We start from the raw sequence: 12,636 nt of genomic DNA on the forward strand, positions 1-12,636 counted from the left end.
GTTGCTATACAATTTTCCTTCTTCTCCTTTCTAATTATTCAGGTTTGCTTTAAACAGTCCCTTCCATTTGTGCATTTCTGCTGCTGCTCATCTCTTCTAGACCCACTCCCCCTTCCACCATATGATCCTGTCCTTGAGTAGGTCAAATCCTTAGCAACAAATTTGTATTCAGTCTGAAAGAAGCAGAGTAGCACTCTTTCTCTAATAGCACACTATTCATATCGACCGTCCGTATTAGTGACAAGGGAATTTAAAACAAAACAACATAAAAGAGACAGAAAAAGCCAAGAATCGCCATACCAATCAGACCTGTTGTCCGCCTGCTCCAGTATTCTTTCTCTGACAGCACTCAGTACCCGCTTCAGAGGAAGGTGCAAGAAACCTTGTAATTATAGAATAACCTGATTAATACAGGAAGTTTCGTCCTAGCCCTAGGCAGTCAGCAGCTGACTCACCCGCTTGTCTGAAACATAAGATTTTATATCTGCTCTGATTTTTTTAATCCTATGTAATTTAATAGTGAAAGTCTTATTACAAATGTACTTTGCAAATGTACATTTCAATCCTATGAAGCATTTTAGGCTTTACTGTAACCTGTAGATGAGAGTTCTATTTGCTAATTATATAGGTTGCACTATTTTTATCACTGTTAAACTGCCTGCCATTCAATCTCATTGGATGTCCCTTTTAGAGACTTGGGAATAAGTGGGCCAGAGTGTGATTCCACTGCCTTTTTTTCCCCTTGGCATCTCACCTGGGAGGGGAGGTGCCTGGAGAGGCGCACGGCAGTCAGCCTTTGGCTGGGGGCACTGAACTGGCACAAGGGCTGCCTGCTCACAGCCCTCACCCAAAGGAAAGGTGCCCTGCACAAGGCATGAGTGCCCTCATGAACGAAGCAGCAGCAGCTGTGCGGCTCATATTTTTGTGAATATCACATAAATCCCCTGTGAATCCAGTCAACATTGTTTCTGTACTTAGAGATGAAAGAATGCCATGTGCTCAATAAAGTGCTGTGTAATATCATACCTACAGGGCAGAAGGTGGCTCCTGTGACTTCAAACTTTCATTATGGCCTTATGTACTATGGTAGTTTTAAGGTAAAATAACAACAGCCTTTTCAAAACCCAGGAAGATGAGCAGCACAGTAAAAACAATCAAGGTTTTCACTATATTTTACTTATTACCATTGATGGTTTTCAGAACCTTCCAACAATGCAAACACCTACAGAACAAATATACGAAAAGGTTGGGGTAGGCTAGACATAAAAAAAAGAAAATAATGATTTTAAAAAATTGCTGAATGGTCTGATCATCTTCTATGCTTATTTATTTTGAAGTAAAGTAATTTGCAGGCTGTGAGCCTCAGTTTTGCATCTGGTATAAATTAATGGTCTTTAATAAGCAGGATGCTTGATTGATAAGTCATTAATATCATTAATGATTGTGATGTGTCATTCCACATTGCTGGTCAGCTATGAGAAGTGGGTGTACAAGCAGGAGCACACAGGCCAGACAGGATGCATCAACAGGCACAGAGGTGAACTTTCAGAAAACACAACTGAGCTCCTCTTCTAAGCACAGCAGGCACTAAAAGAATAAGATGAAGACTACTAAAGAAAATTTAGGTAAGTATTTGAGTATTGAAGAATATCATAACATTGTTTTATTGCAAAGAAATATTGTACCATGTATGCTTTGAGAATTTAGGATGTTGTGAGCTACAATAGTTATCCAAGAACACAAACACGTTACCTCTATTTTCTGTACAGGGCCAAAGCTGACATTTAAGAATTTCATGTTTCAGGAATAGCACAGCTACTAAGCCAAACAAGGACAACCTAAATGTAATGATTTCACAAGCTGAAAATCATGGAGATTAAATATGCAGGATAACATACCTTAGAGAAAAGAATTAAGCTTGCCAGATGCACCTGGAAGAAGTCTAGAATTATTTTTTGATGCTAAATACAAAAGCACTAGTGAATAACAAGGAGCTCAGGATATCAAAATATGATGTGCAGGTATACAGAATCATTTAGGTTGGAAAAGACCTCCAAGTCCAACCTTTGACCGAGTACCACCTTGTCAACTAGACCATAGCACTAAGTGCCACGTAGAGTCATTTCTTGAACACCCTCAGGGATGGTGACTCCATCTGGGCAGTCCGTTCCAATGTTTAACAATCCTTTCCATGAAGAAATTCTTCCTGATGTCCAAGCTGAACCTCCCCTAGTGCAGCTTGAGGCTATGTCCTCTCTTTCTGTCAGTTGCCTGGGTGAAGAGGCCAACCCTCATCTTGCTGTAACTTTTTTCAGGCAGTTGAGAAGGGCAGTAATTTCTCCCCACAGCCTCCTTTTCTCCAGGCTAAACATCCCAGCTCCCTCAGCAGCTCCTCATATGATTCAGTTCTCTAGACCCTTCACCAGCTCTGTTGTCCTTCTCTGCACATGCTTCAGCACCTCAGTGTCTTTCTTGAAGTGAGGAGTCCAGAACTGACCACAGGATTTGAGGTGTGGTCTCACCAGTGGTCAGTATAGAGGAGCAATCACTTCCCCAGTCCTGTTGGTCCCACTATTTTTGATGCAATCCAGGATGCTCTTGACCATCTCAGCCATCTGGGCACACACCAGCTCATGTTCAACCAACATACCCTCAGGTCCTTTTCCACTGGCCTGCTTTCCAACCACTCTCCCAAAGCCTGTAGTGCTGCAGGGAGTGTTGTGACTGAAGTGCAGGAGCCAGCAACTTGGACTTGTTCAACTGTCCCTGTCTGACCATCCAGGAGTCACTCTGTCACATTCACACCACCTAAGCTGGGACCAAGGCCCCTTCACAGCTACACAACCCACTCATCATCAGACCAGGTTTCCTTACCAGCTTGACCCCAAGTTTCCCATAGCAGAGTCTCACAGTCTGGATGCTTAGAATAATTTAATCATGGTGCAATAACAAAGTAACAGCTTGAGCTGGATGCCTCTGAGGAGGGACTCCAAAAGAAGGAAACCTGGGCTTTTATATCCTTACAGTTTTAGCACAGGGAAGTCTGGGATCCCTGGCTCCTGCTGTGCCTCTGAGTGTCACCTGCCTGGGCCATAGGGCCTGTGCCCTTTGTCATGCAAAGGGTTGGCAGCTCACAGCCTGAAGTGGCAGCTCCCACCCCACAGAGCTCAACCTGCAGCTCCCACTGCAGCTGCACACCGAGCTGCCTGCATTGAGTGTATTACTCAACAGGACCTCACACCACTGGCCTCACCCACTGATCCAGCCTGTCCAGATCCCTCTGCAGAATATTCCAACCCTCCAGCAGATCAACACTCCCATCCCACTTGGTGTTGTCTGTGAACACACTGAGGATGCCTTGATCCCCTCATCCCTTAATAAAGACATTAAACAGGACTGGTCCAGTACTGAGCTCTGAGGAACCCCACCAGTGACTGGCCTCCAACTGCATGTGATAGCATTTACTACTCTTCTCTGGGCTCAACCAGACAGTTTTTAATCCAGTCAAGAGAGCACCTGTCCAAGATGTAGACTGCCAGCTTTTCCATGAGAATGCCATGGGAGACAGTAGCAAAGACTTTGCTGAAGTCCAAGTAGCCTACATCCTCAGAGTTTCCCTCATCCCCTAGGTGGGTCACTTAGTCATTTCAACTGCCCTAGCAACCACATCATATTAACATAAATAAAATTCAGAAAGACTTTTGACAGGTAGTACTCTCCCAGTTCTGCTGTGCACTCTAGACACTGACCTGTGGGTTCAAGCCAAGCAGTAATAATGCTGCAGGCTTTGATCTCTGGGTGTGCTTCCTTTAATGTCTTGTCTGGGATCCCAACTGTTTGCTGAGTTTGTTCCAGACTGGAGCACAGAAGCAAGCTAATATGCACAAAGTACAGATGGTCAGGGTCCTTGGAGTCAAATAGGGAGCAAGCCAAAGTGGAAACACAGACAGACACCATCATCCTCTCCCAGGCAATAGCAAGAATAAGTAAACACAATCAATAAAAATAATAAAGCAAGATAAAGTAAACACAACCAATAGCACCTCTTGCAAACAAGGATATGGCAATAAACTGACCTAACAGACCCCTCTATCTTGAAAATCTAATAACTAACTACACCTTAGTGGAACCAGTGTTACTTTAAGTTCATATGAGAAGGGCTGTACTTCCTTTCAGCTAATTTTATTTCACATTCTTTGGTCTTTATTTGAATGACAGAAACCAGATCCATGAAAATACCAAAGTATCTCATTCCTTAGGAATTAAACAGCAATAGGAATCAAAAAGGTATGACTTTTGAAGGCAGCAAATGTTGCTTCAACTTGCACCTTAAAGTGGAGCTGCAGGGCAGTTTAAGACAATACAAATCTGTTGCAATCCTATTCTCAAACCATTCAGATATTTCAGTGTGGCAGCAATGCTCAGGACCTGGTAATATCCACGGTCTGAGCAGGAGGCTGGACAGGCTGACCTTCAGAGGATTCTTCCATGCTAAACCATTCTGCAACTTCATCAGACCATGGAAAGGACTGGCTTAGAGCAAAACCAACATAAAATTTATTGCTTTCTCCATAAGATTGACTTTTTATTAGCTTTTGCCTGTTTATTTCCCTCTATCAACTTCCCTCTAGATCTGACAAGCAGCAAAATTTCCACAAGGGAAAGGACAAAAATGTTCAGGCCCAAAAATCAGTAAGATCACAGCAGTAGCAAAAATAAGGACCTAAAATTGCTTTGAGTCTCAACCTTTTGTATACGAAATCAGCCAAAACCTTCTGCTCCTTCTGCTCTCTGGAATACTATACTCACACAAAACCATTTTTAATAAGTGTCATGCTTTTATTCAAATCAACATTACAGAATTTCTCATAATCATATACTACACAGCATATATAACTGATGCAAATAAAACACTTAGGACTTTAAAGTGGTTAAATATACCATATTCAAATTATCTCCTATTAAAAGTCGAGTTTAATACAGCTTGTGGAGTACAGAAACATGCTGGGAGAATACTAGATGATTTCCCTGCTCCCATACTGAAATGTATTACTTATATCATAATGCTATTTCAAGTAAAAGGGGCAAGTTAAAAGGGAATGGGTGAGGTTCTGAAACCTTTATGTACCATGGCCTAAAATTAAGAAAAAACATTTTAGAGGTTTGCAAAATGCCCCTGGTTGTGCCATCTGTACAAAGAGATAATGAATTGATAGCAACATCTGAAAATATTTTGATAAAAGATTCTTCTCACACTTTTACAAAAGCACTGCCTGGTGATCGAAGCTGCCCCTGATTAACTCATGTCAAAAGGGCTTTCAGAGATTTAAAAGAAATCAAATTTGCTTCAGCAGAAAGAATAAACATCTCTTCCCATTCATGCCTTAAAGCATTTGCACCAACACTATATAATTACATTTCATTTCACCAGAAGATCCTCCTGGATTCTCTGTTACTCCCACAATTTCAAAATTACAATATGTCTGCTTGCAGTTGAATGGATATGTACATATGGCACAAAGTAAACAATTTCATTAAAAAGCAGTTAATGTCGCTATGAATTATGTTACTTCTTTGTACAGAACTCACACATACATTTCATTGTGATAATACCTGGTTTATACATCTTTAATCAAAACCAAGCAAAGTATTTGAATTGCTTTTTCTCCTTCAGTGTGATGCAATTTGTTAATCTGCATGGCTATGAAAAGCCTTAGAGACAATAAAAATGCCATCTCGCTGATCTCTCTCCTGTCTTTATTGGCATAATAGTCAACAATCATCTCACTATTTCATTCCTAAAATCTAGGTGTGAAAATGAAGGAAAGAAAATTAAATTCTGTTTTAATCTATATAATAATTCTGTTTTAATCTCATGTAATATTTGCAAAAACAGTTGTTTTGAAAGCCAGAGAGAGATTCTCTGCCAAATAACAGTCACTGTAAGGACAAATACTATGTGCAGCTCCACAGAGGAGTCACTGGCAAGTCACTGGCTCTATTTAGTCTTTGGTTACTCTTCTAAAACCAAGATATATCTAATACTACTGGAACTACCCAGTCACATTGTAGTAGCCACCTGGGCTGATCTTGCCTAGTAATGGTGGATGGCTGCTAGCAGTACATGGCTCCAAATGGTTTCCTGATTTAATTCTGTTTCCAAAAGTACTGGCTTTTAGTGCATTCCTTACATCATTTCATGAAAGATGCATTACTACTCTGGAAGCACATCTGTGCACATGCTACAGCCAATGCTGCTGCTGTGAAGCATTTGATACTGTAGGAACACGTCCTGTAGGAATGTGTACTATAAACCATGCAGTGTGTTGGTATGTAGCAGTGTTCACCTTGCACCTGAAACTGCTCAGAGCTTCCAGTGGGTTGGAAAGTCTGGCACAAAACATCAAAGGCTTCCATAGATCACTTTCTACAGAGGTCTCATGCCCTTTACCTCTCAGAGCAGACTATTTTTCTCCATGTAGTCTGCTATCCACATGCAGAGAAAAATGGAAGGAAGACCAGAGCCCAAAAGAGAACAAAAAACAAGCACCTTGTAAGAGCTTGAGAAAAAAACCTGGAACAACCACCCCAACAATAAAACAACCACCCCAACAACAAAACAACCACAGGCCTCATATTACTTAAGGCATAATTTAGCCCTCCCTGTTATGGATTTTTTTTCCTAGATGCAGTTTTCTCAATTTAAGAGAGAGATGTGGCACTTTAAGGTACTAAAAGCTATTAAAAAAAACAAAACAAAATAATCATTAGCTACAGAGGATTAGTAAACATTCCCAAATTGCAAAATTAATGAGTACTAAGGCAGTGCTTTTTGTAAGCTGAAGCTGTTGACAGCTACACAACAAGTGCAGCATCCCATTATGTGACCAGTGAGAAAAGAGGAGCAATCAAATGTAGCACCTTCTCCTCATAATCAGGATTTTAATCCTTCAAATGAATCTCATTCACACAGATGAAAACACACCAACAGTCTGCAGAAAATAAGAAGGAGATGTGCAGGTATCTTCACTAACTTGAGCAACAGAAACAAGAGTCTCACATCTGCACAGTACTTTGGAGTCTCACCTCTACTTCTTGGAAAGCCTCATTAACTCAGGCAGAAAACCTATGCTAATACAGTTATATTGTGCCTGGCATTCAGCTTCATACTGCCCATCTTTCAGACATCCAAAACATGACAAATACTTGTTGAAGCAAGAAAACAACATTTCAAAGTCAGCTTCTGAGCCCTCATTAACCCAGAAAATTTGTTCCAATTTGGACAGGTCTGAAATTGCTCTAAATCTTGAAAGCCTTCAGGTCACCAGGCTGCTACAAATCTTGCTTTGGCTCTGAAAGCAAATGCCTCCTTAGGAAGCCAAGGCATAGCCCATGGGCAAAAAGGCTAGGGAAGCAAAGCACAATTACAGGGATCTTCAGCCTTATGCTTTACAATTATTTTTTTGCAGTTGAAGGATCTTGAGAGAATTAAAGATTTTCAACAGTCAATTAAAAATATGTTTGATCTTTCTACTCTATGTTAAAGAATTTTAATTCTCATCCACGACTTTTTCAAGCACCTGCAAGTTTCTAAATAGGTTGATAAAGAAATAACTAAATAACAATTAAAAAAGCCAAAACTTCACAAGAACGGAATCAAAATGCTAACCTCAAAAATGAAATGTAAGCTAAAGAAAAGAATGCCAAGCAGCCAATGGTTCTGCTAACCCTACCCTCTCCCCATTTTAGTGAAGAAGTTCCAAAGCCACCTAAGAGTACATTTGCTAGAACAGCAAAATGTGTTTTATCCAAGGTACCTCAGTGATTAAAAGAAAATAATTACGCACAGCTTACAATGGGAACAGAAAAGCCAATTATGTTTACAATTCTATCATACATATTGATATTTATTTTTAAACCAGAGCTAAAAACTATGGGAAAGCTAAGAACTAGTATATTTACTATGATCCAAACATAGTAAATATTTACTAAACATTTACTAGGATCCAAACATTCACTTTCTTATTACCAGTATAATGAATATATTAGACAAACCAAAAGACCTCACAGTGATGCCTTGGAGTGGCTACCTAAAACAGAGGCTAGACAAAATTAAGAGTATAAAAGTGGGTCTTCATTTAAGGCCTTCAACAGGTGCACCTTCGGCAGTCAAAACCCTCCAGGGGGCTTTTCCCAAGATGGACAACAGTCACAAGTTAAAAGTTTGGTCTATTTCCATATCAGGGGTTAATCCTCCAATTACAGTTTCAGGTAATGAAGCAATTTACTCCAAGTTTGCCCCCCCCCCCCCCTTCACTGTTGTTTACATCTCTCTGGGCCTGAGACAATAAGGTGTCCTTGAGTTTCAGGCCTAGAGAGGAATTGCTTTGTCTGAATAAAATGGGAGAACAGTAGCTGACAGGCTGTGGAGTTTTAGAGTTATACAACTAAAGCAGTACAGGATCTGAAAAATATAAAAGCTAAATCCTAAGGCATCAACCTGGAGAAGAGTTGGAAGTCTCAGTCAGAACTGACCTTCTGCCTCATTCTTTAAACATGTTTTTTTTTATTTATTCATCTTTTGTTAATGACCTTACTTGTAATTCTCAAAGAAATACAGGTCCTTATATTATCAATATTCTCTTGAGCAAATGAAGTAGCCAAATACCAAAGCAAAGAGCAGAAAGCACAGTCTGAGCTACTCCTGTGCCATAAATCAAAGCAGTGAACATTAACTGTGTTGGGCTGAAGCAGGAATTGGGATTCCAAGGGGATACAGTTGAGAGCAGGGCTGCAGTGCTGTGCCCACATTGCACAGCTCACACTGCCCCCTTACCTGATGAAGTAATCTCTTCCATCTCTGTTAGCCGTCATCTCCCATCCATAAGGTGTCCCCTGGTTCAAGCTCCAGGTCCCTGAAGGCTGAGGCCAGCCTGAAGATTTATTCCTGTGGCTGCAATTTTGGAAAATGTGAAGGGGAAAAGACAGGGAAAAAAAAGTTATTTCTCTCTTGTACTACATATGATTCACTCGACATCCAAGTACTTTCATAGTTGTGAAATACAGAGTCAAAACCCAGGCAAGAGAACAGAGGTTAGCAGATCTATTTACATTTATGATATTCTTTCAGTCAGTAGAAAGATACACTGTCATTTCTAACAGTCTGAGTTCAACCCTTTGGTTGGTGAATTTGTCATTCTCCCTCATTCCCACATACACAGTGCTAATTTTCAGTCTTTTTTAATAAAAGGAACAGGAAGCATTTTCATTCATTACCATTCCTTGTTCAAATGCCAGCTCTCAGCACAGTTTTTGGGAAAAAAACCAAAATCAAACCAAACCACCCACTGCATCACTGCAGATCACACACACAGTGCAACACCTGGCATGAAAAGGAGCATGAACCTTCTCTCTGTTAGCAAACCATTTTATTGCTTCTTGTGTTGGAACGAGGGAAGGCCATGACACTGCTGCATAACATGCTAAATTGACTGAATATGTGAATCTCCTTGCACTTGATCATTATCCATTAAGCTCTCCCACCAAATAACCTTTAAAAGGCTGCAGCATCTCTGAGCCCACACACTGTTTTATCCCACTGCTCCAGCACTGTCTGCTAGTATTCCCACTCCCAAAGAAGAGCCCAGCAGCACTCCCAAGTGACAGTGTTTCCCCAGTAATCTGAAATTTTTTGTGAGGTACTGACTCTACACAAAAAAAGATTCAGCTAGCAAGGATCCACCATAGTTTCTCACACGTCTGCACACATGCTTTTCCCCTCACTTGCAGGGATTAAGGTAGATATTACTGCATATTCCTACTTTCTCCTGTGGGACTAAGAGGTTCAGAAGACAACAAACTAGTCTTTTAGAAAAATTAGTCAAGCCATTAATATCTATGTGCAATCTGAAAAAGGGAAAGAGCAGGAAGAAGAGGCAGGGCAACCAAAAAATCTAAAGGCCAGCTAAGGGCATGTGACAGGCAAATAAAAATGAGCACCCAACACTGAATACAATCTGAAATTTTGACATGAAAACCAAAACCCTACGAAATAAGAGCATGTTTTGAATTAGTTGACTTCCCCGTTTTCTGTCTTTTCTCCATCCATCAAATATATTACAGCTTAGTTTTATGTGCTAGATTTATTTAAATTCAAATTGTAGCAAGGAATTTACTTCCTCTTGCCACAGATAGAGACATAAGAAATTCTTTTCTTTAGAGAAACAGAGCACAATATAACCTGACAAACTCTCCTGAAGGAACAGAATTGGTCTCCGCAGACAACTCAACAAGTGATTGTAAATTGCTAAATTCAATGAAGTTGTGCATAGTTAATCTTTCCCAAAGGAGGAATGTATCATTAAAAACAAACTAGCTGCTCAACCCTCCCCCTTCATTTCAAGGATTAATCACAATTGAGAAAAAATATGGTGCTTCAAAATATAATTTACATGTAAAGTAGACCATTACAATGGAATGCTAGGTATCATTTGGTTTATCAATTACATTAAGTACTCTATCTTCAAGGAGTAGAAAAACATTTCTGTAACCATATTCAAACACTGGTATTTGCCCTAAGGCATGATTTAAATCTAATATTGAAAATGCTAGAATCCTTAAAAAAATAAGTTCTTCAAGGCTATTCAAACACATAAATGTCAAATATGATATACTACCCCAGATAAATGCAACTAGTCCATTTCTGATCCAAGGAATTGATTAGAAAACAGTCATACAAGGAACAAATCCAATACACTTTCAACACTTTCTCATGCAGTTTCTTGTTAAGCTGAGCATAAACACTCCTTTTTCTCCATATGCTTGAGAGACAAAGGAAGAGTCCCTCCCTTCTTTGACAGAAGCCACTCTACAATGTGAGAATGTCAGCTTAACTACATCTACAGACTTCAAATAACACTTTAGAGTATTTGGAATCCTAACCACTGCAGTTAACTAAATACACTAGAATGTAACCTTTTTTATCAACACTGTATAAATGGATACCCATCCATTTAACAGTTTTCATTTTAATTAGATGTGTTTCACAAACCCTGTGCTATAATTTCACCATCTGTTAAATGGATACAGTGACATTTAAATTCCCAAGTAAAGTACATCAAACTATCAGATAATTTGTCGGAGCATAGGACAGTGATGATGATCAATATTGTAACTCTCTGCATTCAAATTAAGGGCTCATCTTTGGAAGGATTATAGTATTAGTGAATTTTAAGGTGCATCTAATTCCCTTGAAAGCTTTCTTTGAGCCCTTAAAACATTAATGGTGTCAGAACCATATCATATATGACAGGTAATAACTGTCCTACTTAACTATAAATATGTCTACATCTGATCTACTCCTCCAGACTTTAATAAAATCAGTGGGATAGAAATTAGCACTTGAAACACTGTATGCACCTACATTAGATGTGTGCAAATTCACAGTGGCTCCACAGGGCAAAAAGACATAATTTTTCCTACAGCTATTGTGCAATTCAATAATAAACACTCACATCATAACAATAAAGCAAGGTCTTTACTCTCAGAGGTGACTAGGATTCCCATCTGCCTATACAGTCTGAAAAAAGGAGCAAATGAACTGCATTTTTTTCTACACCTCCCTTCACTTGTTGAATATAATTCTGCTTGCCTGCAAGAATTCTCTTCAGTGGCCACTATGAAGGGCAAAAGATGGCACAGAGGAGATAAATGCCAGGAATGATAAGCAAGTCAGACATTTCACCTGGGGGAAGAACGAAGTCATCTTGGTAATCTTTAAGTCAAAAGGATGTCTTATTGGTGAGGAAGATCATCAGGCCCTGGGAGACCCCAGGCCAAATTCTACCTCCATGCTGGTGACCTTGGACAAATCCCTCAGCCCACTGTTCCCCATTTCCTTCCTGCACAGGCAAAGGAGGAGCACACCAAGGGTGCCTAGATTTATGACACTTACAAAGACCAAAAAGACAAAGAAAATGCACCTTCTACTTCAGCTGCCTCTGCACTACTGGCACTGCTGTTACTCCCTGCCTGTTGTCCATCACCCTCCCTGCTTGCTGATGGCAGTGGGCAGCCTGGCTGCTGTAGAGCCTTTAGTAGCACAGCTCTTGGGTGTCAAACTTCACTGTGAAAGCTAGGCCAGCACCATGCCAGCAGGGGTCTGAAAAAAAGGCAGAATAGCTAAAATATCCCTCAACCTGCTTTTTGATATTGCTACTGCAGAAATATAAAACCTGATCTCTCCGAATTCCTTGACATTGAACAATCAGTTCATTAAATCACCAAAGTAGTGATTACTGATGTGGTGTGTAAGGAATCAATGTGTCCTGTGGAGGGACATCCTGATTGATAATGCAATAGCTTTGCCACAGCAAACATCTTCAGGTCAGCCTTTTTTCTGCCCTATGCTTGAGTAATGACCTGAAACATAAGATCATATGTAAAGTCTCCTGCACTGTACCAGTGATATGCTCTTTATGTGATATGCAAAACATACTCAGCATAAACCATGCCTTAACAAGAAGTGCAAATCTGTAGCATTATCCACTTCTTTTTTAAAGATCAAAACTAGAACAGTTTGAAGTTTTAAAGCACACTATTAAAGCCTAATGTCCAGAGCAGTTCAGGTAGTGTGAA

General features: G+C 40.0%; 1 protein-coding gene across 1 annotated transcript in view; it reads right to left on the bottom strand.

The window, feature by feature from the left end:
* The window catches only part of FRMPD4 (FERM and PDZ domain containing 4), a 295,383-nt gene that overhangs the window by 99,522 nt on the left and 183,225 nt on the right, over positions 1–12,636 (bottom strand). Inside the window, 1 exon segment of the mRNA XM_036380463.1 lies at positions 8,837–8,953. Within this exon segment, the coding sequence (XP_036236356.1) occupies positions 8,837–8,953 (117 nt within the window).

Source organism: Molothrus ater, chromosome 2 (assembly GCF_012460135.2).
Source record: "Molothrus ater isolate BHLD 08-10-18 breed brown headed cowbird chromosome 2, BPBGC_Mater_1.1, whole genome shotgun sequence".
In the NCBI taxonomy this organism is placed as follows: domain Eukaryota; kingdom Metazoa; phylum Chordata; class Aves; order Passeriformes; family Icteridae; genus Molothrus; species Molothrus ater.